Source organism: Plodia interpunctella, chromosome 23 (genome assembly GCF_027563975.2).
Source record: "Plodia interpunctella isolate USDA-ARS_2022_Savannah chromosome 23, ilPloInte3.2, whole genome shotgun sequence".
Lineage (NCBI taxonomy): Eukaryota > Metazoa > Arthropoda > Insecta > Lepidoptera > Pyralidae > Plodia > Plodia interpunctella.
In genome coordinates, this window is record NC_071316.1 from 301,905 (window position 1) to 314,870 (window position 12,966).

Below are 12,966 nucleotides of genomic sequence, written 5' to 3' on the forward strand. Positions count from 1 at the left end.
AAACATAGAGAAAACAACACGGGGCACGACGGACCTTATAACGTGGTGCGTCGTCGTAACGGAGCGCGACTGAGAAATGGGGCATGGCTCATTGCTTGCTAAGTGATTGGAAATGTCAAAATTTTTCTTCACTGATTTTCAAAAATAAAAAGTACAAAATACAAATGTAGTACAAACTAATATCACCATCTAGGAGTTCCATATGGAAAATGTTCACGATTCTTGACTTGATCTTGTAGGACATAGTTATGAAAGGTCCATTCGTCTATTTACAAATAAACAGAAAAAAAATATGAATCCAATAAAAAGATATATTTTAGTAGAAAAGACGTTATTCGAAGAAAATAAGCACGACGAAGTCTCGTGGAATTAAAAAGTGAAGTGCAGTTAACGTCAAACATACATCAAATAAAATGTCATCCAGAGATTTAATCACTACCAGCTATTCATATAAATAATTCTCAGAATAATCTGGTTTCATTTGTGTGAAGAAAAGAGCAGTGATTAAATTATCTTAAGAAACTTAATAATGAATCAAATAAGAAGTCTGTTTAGTTTATTTCATCTCCTAAACTTTGCTTTTTCTGACCACCACAGCTTCACTTTGCTTGGCCCTGTACAAAGAGATTTACCAAACACAGACGACGCATATCAAAAACTGATCGATTTGAAAAACTTCACATTCCTCATTAATCCCAAGGTTTGTCGGAACTTCACGAAATTGCTCCTAGTGACCATAGTTTTTTCAAAATGGACATATTTCGAAAAACGGATGCAGATACGAGAAAGATGGGACGAGCCTGTGTGGACTAAAGTTATATTCCTCATAGGTTTAACACCTGCAGGTGATATATCTCATGATATACAGAAAGAGAGTGATATATACGGTGATATTGTCATGGGTAATTTCATTGATTCATATCGTAACCTGACTTATAAACACGTGATGGGTCTGAAATGGGTGACGCATCATTGTCCCATGGCGAAATATGTTTTAAAAGTGGATGACGATGTGGAAGTAGACCCAAAAATGTTGAGGTTGCTGTTAACGCAACGACTGTCGCCATGGGGTGCCAGAGAGCTGCTTGCGTGCAACTTATTGTCTAACCTCAAAGTGCCAAGAAAGTCTACTGACGAAGACAGCCTTTATATAACTCAAGAAGAATACCCGTTATCTTATTACCCTATCAGCTGTTACGGTTTGTTATTTATTTTATTACTAGCGTCTCGCCCCGGCTTCGCTCGGGTAAAACCATAATACAAAATAGCCTATGTCACTCCTGACTTTCGCCAATGTCTGTGCTAAATTTCATTAAAATTTTACCAGTTTTTAAGTTTATCCATACAAACAAAAATACTAATCTTTGCTCTTTTTAGTACGGATAACACTGTTTTAAAGGTTGTTTAGTTGGTATAACCTATGTTGTTCAGGCTTTGAAGATGCTAATGAATCATCTCCAAGATGCAATGCTTACATTGTCGTGTTTCAGTTTGAATGGTGAGAGAGGCAGTCTAATTACAGGGTACCGTGGCAAAAGATCTTTGGTCACTAAATGAGCAACGCGCGTGTGACAACCTGGTATTGCAGGCTTTGATAGGCTGTGGTGACCACTTACCATCTAGACTTCAATTAAAATTTTAGCAGTATTATAGTTACAGCAGGTCGGTAGTATGCTTTCCTGGCAACAGGCTGTTCTAGACCGAGATTTGTGGAAAAAGCATGGGGAAGCTTTTGCCCAGCAGAGGGACGAATGGGCTAATAAAATAATAGTTCCCATACTTTTATCCAGGTTGGGTAATTCTGTACTCTCAAGACGTAGTGCGATCGCTGCTGAGAGCCGCCCAAGCTTCGCCATATCTTTGGGTTGACGATGTCTTCATCACAGGAATGTGTAGGTTGAAAAGTGAACTGTGTATAACACCTATCGGGGACTTAACTTCTTCATGGAGACAATTTCAGATACACATATGGGCAAATGCAACACAGAAAACAAAGGAATTGGGATTTCTTACTGAACCTATATTTCATTTGAAGCATTCTTATGATGAAATTTTGTGAAATCTGTTTATATCTACAAATGATTTATTTATATAAGTATTAAAAAATAAATTGTACAATAAAAAAATATATTTCCTTACCTATTTTAAAACAGAGTTCTCTGCCGCGTCTGTATGTCTGTTCACGGTAACCTCAAAAACTATGGCACGGATTTCATCAATAGAACACAAAGGTATATGGAATTTGATGCAGTTTTTACAGTTGTATAGCAGAAGGTCTAACTTAAAATATGGTATATAGAATCCGAGATATCGATATTAATAAGTTAAAGACGCACGAAATAAACGCGGGCGAAGTTGTGGGCAAAAACTAGTGTAGGGACAAATCGCACGTAGATTGAATTAGCCCCAAATTACGATCGAAACTTGTGTTAATACTATCAACTATATTATATAACATACTAGCTGCACCCCGGGGCTTCGCTCCCGCGGGAATTTCGGGATAAAATTACCCTATGTGATATTCCAGAATTTATTCAACTTGTGTGCCAATTACATTACAATCCGTCCAGTAGATTTTGCGTGAAAAATTAACAAATATACATACATCCTCGCAAACTTTCGCATTTCTAATATTAGTAGGGTACAATATATTATGTACGAGTACATATAATACCCAAGACCTAGGTTAATCTGAAAAAGATCACGTTCCATCTTGACCTCACCAGGGATCGAACCTGGGACCTCCAGTGTAGCAGTCTGGTATGACGTCGGATGGAGAATGTTAAATACCTACTGTTGTAACTAATATTCGTTAATCACACGTCTAAAGCTTCGAGGACTCAGCTTTGAACTTCGTAAAAACTAAAAGGGTTGACAAAAAGTTGGCAAGTAGGCCAAAGTTCTCGCGTTACTGAACTTCCGCAGAAAGCTAGTAATTTAGTAGCACACGAGCTTGCAGCTTAACTTGCGCGACCTAAATACAAAGGTGGTTTTATATCGAACGTGTTTTGATGTATTATTAGTAAAAATCAAAGGAAAAAAATTGGCCTGTGATTGCATCATGGAATTAGTAGGTACTCCGGTACGAAGTACTTAAATCCATGGATTGCACAGACATATAAGCGTAAGTGTGTGATTGTCGGTGTTTTCTATTATGTGTGTATGCATTCAAGTAGGTAATAAAACACGATAATCAAATGTCAATATAATTGATCTATTTTATTTATAATAAAATAAATAATTACAAACTTGTTTTTTAATGTTCAATCTGAAAATGAACGTAAATCTAAAATTGTTCGTGTCTCACTTCAAAAATAACAAAAGTTTCATACGAACTTCCACTCCCTATTTCTCCCCTTTCGGGATAGAATTTCGGGATACAAAGTAGCCTATATTCTAATCCAGGCCACATTCTATCTCTGTGACGAATTTCATGCAGATCCGTTCAGTAGATTTTGTGTGATGCGCGTACAAACATACAGACAGACAGACAGACAGATAAAAATTCTAAAAAAAAAATAGTCCTCTCCTATTTATTTTTCGTAAATATCTCCAATGTAAAGACATAGTCCAGTTACAGATTTATTATAAGTATAGATTTATTTATTTATAACTCCGTATATTTTTTGTTTTTGACACATGGAAAAAATGGCAGCTATCATTTCCATTGTTGTTGGTGCAATGGATTGAAATAATTTTTGTCGTAGACATAGAATATGAATCGCTACACATACGAAGACTACATTTACGCGGACGAAGCCGCGGGCAAGTCCACAAAAACTAAATGAATTCTATTAATTCCAACTAAAATAACGGTCTAAAAGCGTCTAGAACGTTCCGCCGACGAAATCTGACCGTCTTTTGTTATTTAAATCATAGCTGGATTTATATCCCCGGCTTCCTCCCCACATCCTTCCTTTATTGCTATAGCAATAGAATCCATTTTCGCATAAAGCTTCCGCTATTGCAGATATCCTTTGTAGCAGATATTGTATTAATTTCATCTTTTTTGCGAGGTCCTGTATGCTACGATGACTCAGCGGCACGTGAGTAAATATATTTTTTTTTGTATCACCTCATTTAAGTACTTTTGCTTAATTTTGACAAAAAATAAAACTAATAATTTAAAGTAAAGCTGGAAAGTGACATATATTTAGACGAGGCCACACATCGAGTTTTATATAAACATGAAAAATAAATATATACAATATAATATTACATATTTTTTTTCAAATTTCCAACTAGGTTAAAACCATAAACGCAAGTTTTTTTGCACCCGCATGACTGTTAGATAATGTTTTCTATGCATTACGTCCACCAATTATTGTACTCATTCATTAATATCGAGTGTGTTATTGCTAACACTGGTGTTAGATTTTATTCAAGTCGCCTGAAGGCATCTGACATGACTTTTACGACTACCTACCGCCATCTAGTGGCAAGTTCTCTTACAGTACACTTATTATACATAAGCAAATTGTATTTGGTGCAATAAAGTTTGAATAATTATCTATTAGAAAACCAGCTTTTGCCGGCACCTTCGCCCGCGTGATTTCCCACTGGAGCAATTATTTTTCCAGGATAAAAAGTAGCCATGTTTAAATACGTACTTCAAACTATATGTATGCAAAATTTCAAGAAAATTGGTTAAGTAAATAGAGCGTGAAGAAATGATAAACAAACTTACTATCGCGTTTTACAATATTAGTTAGTTTTAGTATTTACTCATGTATCCTATTCTCCTACAAATAAAAAGCCAAGAAGCTCACATATTTATCTTAATCTCTGTGTATCCATTAGACTGACTTTCTATTCATTTTTTTTTAAGTTTTATGGCTCCATTGTTGGGGTGTTCCAGTTGTGGGTGGATGTCAATTTGAAAATTGACGTGTGAAAGTATATTAGGGGAGAGTTGCACCAGTCTATTTCGACGTTGACTTTCACCTGTGCGCCGTTTAAACAAAATGGCGTATTTTGTGCTTTCATGGGCAGGTTAAAGATTACGGGTTCAGCTCGCTTTTAGAGTGGTATGCGCCAGTCTACTTTGATGTTAACCTTAAACGACAACGTACGCCATTTTGTCCGAACGACAGCGGCACAGATTAAAGTCAACGTTCTTATTGTCCCTCTTCAAGGCAAAACGGGGCCATTTTGACGTCAAAGAAGGACAAACATACACACTATTTCACATTTATAATTATAAGTACGGTTACTTGCTATACATAGCCTTTTATATCCCTCAGCTGCTGGGTATAGACAATCAATTTAGGCCGTTCACCTCTATTCCAACAATTCGAAACACCTCTATTACAACTGACCTTTATCAAGTCATCGACCAATCTTACCTTCAGATATACTCCGCTTCGCTTGACATCACTATGTTAGCACCCTACTTCTATCCTAATGCTACATAATATTTATTTATACATCCTAATTTCATAAGTACCCTCTACGTCGTAGCCTCGTAGCGCTACGCCGTAGCGTCGCTACGAAATCTCATTATAGCTGCTGATTGTTCAGAATGTCGCGCGTAGTAATTCTATTATTTTGTAAATTTTGTTTGACAAGAGTAGACCTGACAAAGGTCGACTGCATGATAACTTTCGTCTATTTCAACCAAACAACAGTTCTTGCATTGTTATATTCTTGTTTGAAGGGTGAGAGAGGCAGTGTGAACAAAAGAGAGATTCTGTGGCAAAAGATCTCAGACCATAAAGTGACCACGAAGTAAAACGCAGCGCGCGTGTCACACCCCTGGTGTTGCACGCGTCGATAGGCTCTGGTGACCACTTACCATCAGGTGGGCCGCATGCCTGTTTGCCTGCTTAGTAGCATATAAAATATTGGGCTAATAATATACTAGGGCCAGTTCATATTCTCCTGTGGATGTCGTACGAGGCGATTTAGGGATAAAAAAACCTTTGCAGTTCATAGGCGATACAAGCATTCCCGAAGAAAGATATCTTGAATACCTTACTTCTATTATATCACGCTGGGAGCGAAAATGTATCAGCTACTTTAAAAAAAAAATATCAATATCAAACTAGGTTTTGCCCGCGGCTTCGTCCGCGTAAATTTCCTACGGGATCAATCATTTTCCGGGACGACAGATACCCTATGTCTTTCTCCATACTTCAAACTACACGTATGTATGCAAAATTTCATGAATATTGGTCGAGCAGACAGAGCTTGAAGAGGTAACAAACAAACTTACTTTTGCATTTACTATATTAGTTAGGATGAAACTTCACAATAAAAATAAATTATCCAAAAATATTGAACTAATCGCATGATAAAGCATTGATTTATTTAAAAACGACGGATAAAACAAAGCGATATTCGTGAAATCCTTTCTTCTATAAGTTTGGACATAACTTAATGCAGCGAAAGCATTATGAATGCAAGCAAACTCTGTTACATTCACAGAGTAGACATATATAAAGACTACTCTCCGTACTACATGGCGGTGAAGTGATACGATGCGACGTGACAGAAAAATATCAACTGTGAGGATGTATATCACTATATTCTATAGGTACAGACAGGACACAGCCGCAGGTTGAAACATTAGATATTATTGTGTCTGTCGCGTTGATTTGTCCCAATAAGGAAAATTCGTAAGGCCTGCTTCACCGACATCTGGTTAAATATAATAGAGAACTTGTAATTTGTACATATTCTTGTGCATAAAAAGCTTATTCTTATTCCTTATAACTAACTTATTTTATTATATCAGACATGAATGAAAAACAAGTTGAATTATATTTGAATGGATTTCTTATACATGTCACACATGCACACACGCACATGCACACGCACACATTTTTGAAAATAATAATGAGATGAATCGAGCGGGAATTGAACCCGCGCCCCTGTCTATCCGGGACAGTTCTCTTGAGCACTGTCCCGAAAAACAAGTTGATTTATAAACAGAAACTCGCTTGGTCTCCACACCCGGCTCCTGTGCAATTACAACTCCATATTTACTTGGTGACGTTGAAAAATTCGCCGAATGAAAAATGTGGCTCGGATGCTGCGGTAAATTTATGTGACTAGTGGCCGCACCCGGCGCCGCTTGATATTAATGCTTGTAGTTTATGGCCTCGTAATGGAATGAGCGTGTTGCAATCTTGCAAGTTCCGTCGATTCCCTGATTTTGAGGGAATTCGTTATGAGCTGTGGTAAGTTATTATTTTCTTGGCTCTTATTTTCTTATTCTGGGGCTTTACACACACACACACACACTTAAATTTGTATTATTCATATTTTCTCAATTTCGAAGATTGGGCGGCTATGATTTTACAACCGGCCGCCTGTCTGACGTCAACCCTCCTTAGGAATGCTACTGTTGACTATCAGATGATAAGGCTATGAATCCCTTAGTCGCCTCGTACGACATCCATGGTAGATGGATCTAAATAAAATCTTGAAATAAGTTAGTTTTTAACTAAAACTGTGATTGAGAATTATAATGTTTTCAGTTGATGTTGAAACAAAATTCCCTTTAAAACGGAACGTAGCCGAATAATTATGTTAAACCAAAGAAAACTTTGTTCAGTGGAAACACAGCCTAAATGAGGTGGTACAATTTTAATAACAGACTCAAAGAGCTTCATAATACTGTGGTTTGTTCAGACATCTAGTAGTTTAAATCATAACATTAAATATTTGCATACATCGGGCTTCATAGCGTCACAGCCTCAAATGAAACTAGAAACACGCGAGAAAGTGATAGAACTAAAGAGATTTTTGCAAACAATGTTTATGAGATTTCAAAAATGGTTCTCAAAATATTTTGGGAGTATTTTTTCGAAATTCTCAATGAAAAGCAAGACTCAACGGACAGGTAAGTTGACATGGTTTTCTTCGCGGTATTTTTACGAAAATAATCACCAAAGAAATACTAGAAAGTAGCATTTGCATACAAATCCACGCGCGATAGCCTATTTATTAAATTATTTATCTATTTATACACATGAAACTGTTGTATGATAGCTGACGACCTCGGCGGCGCAGTGGTAATGGGCTTGCCTCTGAACCGAGAACTCCTGGGTTCGATCCCCGGTCGGGGCTAGCTCAATCTGTGTGATTTGTCTGTATATATTTATTTATTTATTTTTTTATTATATACACATAAAACTAATTTAGAAATACCATGTTAAAAATATGTAAGGAAATATTATGTTTGGTCTCGAATCATTAACTGTATCTATTCAAAATTTCATCAATTCAAAATTCATTAAAATCGACCCAGTGGTTCAGTTGTAAAAGTGTGACAGACAGTCTTCCGTATCAATATCAATACTCAATACATATAATAAAATTTAAGAAAGGTCGAATTTGTACATTGGATTTTTTTAAGTTTTCATGGAATATATTCCATATACTTAGTTACTGATATAGATGACGAAAATATAGTTTTGGAAATTTTTGTCTGTCTGTGTGTGTCAGTCTGACGCGCATCACTCGAAATCTACTGAACCGATTTGCTTGAAATTTGGTATGTAGGTACCTTATATACCGGGCTAATATCTTAGATACATTTCATCCCGGTAAATGGTCAGGTTCCCGTAGGATAATTGAAAACTAATAATGAATCAAAAATAACTCGGAATCCAGGGTTAAGGGTTATCCCGGGTTATCTTATAGACATTTCATCTCGGAAAATGAGGTGGGTCCTGTAGGAAAATTAAAATAACAATGCACGGAGACGATTTCCTTTAAAATTTTGTAGAAAGAAAAAGGGGGGAAAACTGTTAATATTTTGGTTGTTTACAACAAATTAATGAATACGTGTTTCAGTTTTTCTGAAAATTAACCATCAACCTTCAAAAGGGGGGTGAAAGATTGTATGGGACTTAACACAAGTTTCAAGATAAAAAGCTGAAAATTGGCACACTTTTTGTAGTAAATAACAGTAAGTAAATACAAAAAAATGTTTAATTTACGTTTGTGGTTAATAAAGAATCGGGATCTAAAACGTCATGGAAAATGGGACGGCACGAGTTGCAGAAAGCGGGAGTGAAAGTATGAGCGGGAAGGGAAGGAGACACGTAGTGGGAAACAGGACGAGACACATTGCGAAAAACATGATGGCACAATATGTAGGAAACGGTACGGGATATCTACATTACATAGCAGGAAGCGGGATTGGACAAGTTTGCGGGACGAGACACGCAGCGGGAAACTGGAAATTGAACTAAAGATGAGAAAAAATGCGAATTTGAATCATATATACACTCACAGAGTACGCGATAAAAAAATTACTGAGATTTTGCTATGAAATTCACGCGGGAGAAGCCGCGGGCAAAAGCTAGTTTATAATATTTGTATGTTATAATTGCTGTATTTAAAATCCAGTAAGTGGCTTGAAAAATATCCCAACACACAATCTCTGCTGAAGAACGAAAATCGCAACATACCATCCGTCATGTTCCTCAAAAAACTTCAATATAATTACTTAAGTTCAGTTAAACTCCATTATTTGAAATAACAAAGTTACCCAAAGCTAGTTTATAGTAACACTGTTTCTATAGTGTTTTGCTTTAGTTCACATTGTGCATTAAAAATAGATTTATTACAGGCCTTAACTTTGCTATATCAAATATTATTTAATACCAAAGATTTGACGACCTCGGTGGCGCAGTGGTAAAGTGCTTGCCTCTGAACCAAGAGGTCCCGGGTTGGATCCCCGGTCGGGTCATCATGGAAAATGATCTTTTTCTTATTGGCCCGGGTCTTGGATGTTTATCTATATATGCATTTGTTATAAAATATGGTATCGTTGAGTTAGTATCCCATAATACAAGTCTCGAACTTATTTTGGGGCTAGCTCAATCTGTGTGATTTGTCCTAATATATTTATATTTCATATATTTATTTATATTTTCTAATAAATTTTATCTTCCAAATGTTAATAATCGGTATGGGACAAGAGTATATTACTTCCTTTAAAACTACAGGAGATAATTGGCAATAAATATATATATTTTTTATATTTAGGCTAAAAAAATACGTTACTTTGAAATGTCTAGGTTATCGACTTACCGAATACAGATAAATCTTGCGAGATGTCCGCAGTATACGTTGGTATTTTCGTCTCTTAAATTGAATAAATGATTTAAAAAATGTCACTGAGGTGGTACCAGTAGCTGGCTTGCAAGTGTGCCAGCTACTGGCACGTGTGTGCAAGGAAGGTAAAACCTTTACGTAAATGAGCTCGTTCAAGAATATGTTAGCTGCAACGTACTCGAAAATGTAATCGTCCCGTCTGAACTTGACTTGCAGCGGCGTGCACTCGCTTCTTGTTTAACTTCATAACTCACTGCCAGCCGTCTCATTCTGTTTTATGTGCCTCACTAACGCAGAAACTAAATATTATACATCTGATTGTTAGCCAAACTTGATATCAAAAGAATACACACATTTATTTAAAATGCTTTATATACATTGCACATAAGATAATTCACTTCGAGCTTTTGTGAATTTGTCCCAAAGTTATTTGCAATTGTGTCCATTTACTGAAAATGTTTAGTGAAATACAGTTCTAAAGATATTCCTTTGTGACAATTTGCTGTGTGGTCACTGTGAACGCTCTCGCGTTAGAACTGTTTTGTTTCTCTAAAATAGTAATTTATCACAGAATAAGGTCGAACTCGACCGGTGCCCTGCCATGCTGTGCTAACTGATGCAGAGTTTCTCGCTCGCCCACCTGAGGCGATCTAAAGTAATATAATTTCGTTCGTAATTTTCAACAAAAAACACTCTGTATTGGTTGCTCAAAACTTAGCTTCAGTTAGCACAGCATAGCACAGCCCCTGTTAATTCCGGCACATTTACCCATTGTTATAAATGTAGGATAAAATTAAAAGAAATATTGTGGATCTGCAAATGGGGGTTGTGATTTTACTGACTTTAAGAATTGTTTTTTTAAGGCTAATCCCTTAGTCGCTATGTACGACATTCAGGCGTTAACAAAAATAGTGAGGTGTGAGCCTCACACCTCAGAAAGTAAAAATTATGATAATATAATAACCTACATAAATAGTTTTCAAAATCTTCGTGTATCGTAGCTTTTTAACAAACTCGTCGTAGCGGCGCTACGGCGTAGCACAGTGCTACAAGGACTCAACACATTTTGCAGGACGCATCAGCTAAGTTTTATATCAGATTTATAAAATACTACTCGACTTCGCTCGGATAAAACTGTAATGAATTATACACCTCCCTCAGGACACTTTTTTTTTTAATTTCCAAATTAACTCACTTGAAAAAAATATTTATTTACTTCACACGTGTGTATTTGGGTCATGGGAATATACTATTTTGCCAAATTTCATCTGGTTGACTGATTCGGAGCAAATTGGCTATTGATAGATGGACGGACGACAGACGGACGCACCGGTGATCCTATACGGGTTCACTTTTTTTTTTGTACGGAACCCAAAAAATTATATCTGAAGAACAATGTCTTCGTTATTTTGTCTAATATTTAAAAAGAGTAACAATGACATTTTTTCTCTTCAATTAAAACCTGAGTGAAACCATTTTAAAACTCAATAAAAACGTTACAAAACGTCGAATAGCGCAAACAAAAGCAAACACCAATCGTATAATTGCATACCGTCAATACCGACCAATCTGGATTGGACGTTTCTTTTACTCCTATTCTGATGACGTGAGTGCGAGTGAGATGGCAACACTAATAAAAGCCAATAACCGGACTTGTTACTCGACAAATGAAAAAAGTTGGAGTGAATTTGTCACAGCTTCGATTCAGAATCGCAGAAGTATTCTGTAAAGCGATTTTCAAACTGATTACATCCTACATCTGTCTTTCTGTCTGTGACATTGTCACGGCTTAATTGGTAGACCAATTTTTTGGCTATTTTGTCTATACTATTGTTATAGTAGTTTATGAGTTTGTATGTTTGAGGGTAATCCCCGAAACTACTGAACCGATTTCAAAAAATCTTTCAGCATTAGAAAGGTACATTATCCAAGATTGCTATAGGCTATATTTTATCTCGAAAATCCCTACGGGAGCAAAGCCCCGGGCAATGTCTAGGATACTTCGATGCTCGAGATCAAGGACTTTTTTAAATATTTTGATTGGTTGCTCAGTAGTTCGCCAATTAGATGTTAATAAATAAAATAATACTCTCTAGTTTTTTAGATTTTTTTTCTTCCGTAATATCAAATGAAGCAATGGGTTTGTTATTTAAATATTTTAATGAAAAAGATATACAAATATATGTACATACAAATGGTGGATTTAACGTTATTTTTTTTCAGTAAAATATTCTTTAAGTTTTTATTAAATGCAAGATCAAGGTCTGTATTTCCTTTTTTCTTTCATAACTAAGTATTTAAAATAATAATAAACTTGAAGGCCTTCCTACAATTATATTTTTTTTACTTTTATTTATTTACTTATATTTAAACTATGTATATTATAATCCATATAAAAATCGGTTTTATGATTGTAAAATATATAATTAAAATATATTAAAGTTAAAAAGAAATTAAAGAATATAAAGTAATTTATTTTTACGTTCAGTCTTAAGATTTTACTGAAGAACTAGCTGCGTCCAGGGCCTTAGCTCGCGTGTGAATTTCGGGATAAAAAGTACCCTATGTCATACAATCCATCCAGTGGATATTGCGTAAGGAGTAACAATCATATATGCACACATATATCCTCACAAACTTTCGCATTTATAATATTATAGTAGAATTGACAACTAACAATTGAACAGGGACTATCCAGAATAAGTCCGCCGACTTGTTTGTTCAGTATTTAGGGGTCGGTCCGGCTTAAGGAAACGGAAAGTTCTCAATAGGTATCAAGAAGTTTTTATTGTGGTGGTGGCGAGCGATTGTGAATGTATTTATTTGCGGATCAACTAGCGATCCGCCCAGGTTTCTCGCGGGTTTTAACACTGAAATAAAAAATTTTGGTTACTG

The 12,966-nt window shown here is 35.9% G+C and overlaps 1 protein-coding gene across 1 annotated transcript; it reads left to right on the forward strand.

Moving 5' to 3' along the window:
• The first annotated feature begins 390 nt into the window (after positions 1 to 390).
• On the forward strand, positions 391 to 2,217 carry LOC128680176 (beta-1,3-galactosyltransferase 5-like). Its single transcript, XM_053763093.2, has 2 exons — positions 391 to 1,199; positions 1,791 to 2,217. Exons 1-2 carry the CDS (start codon positions 530 to 532, stop codon positions 2,057 to 2,059), a joined length of 939 nt encoding a protein of 312 aa, XP_053619068.1. The 5' UTR covers positions 391 to 529; the 3' UTR covers positions 2,060 to 2,217.
• Positions 2,218 to 12,966: the final 10,749 nt, after the last annotated feature.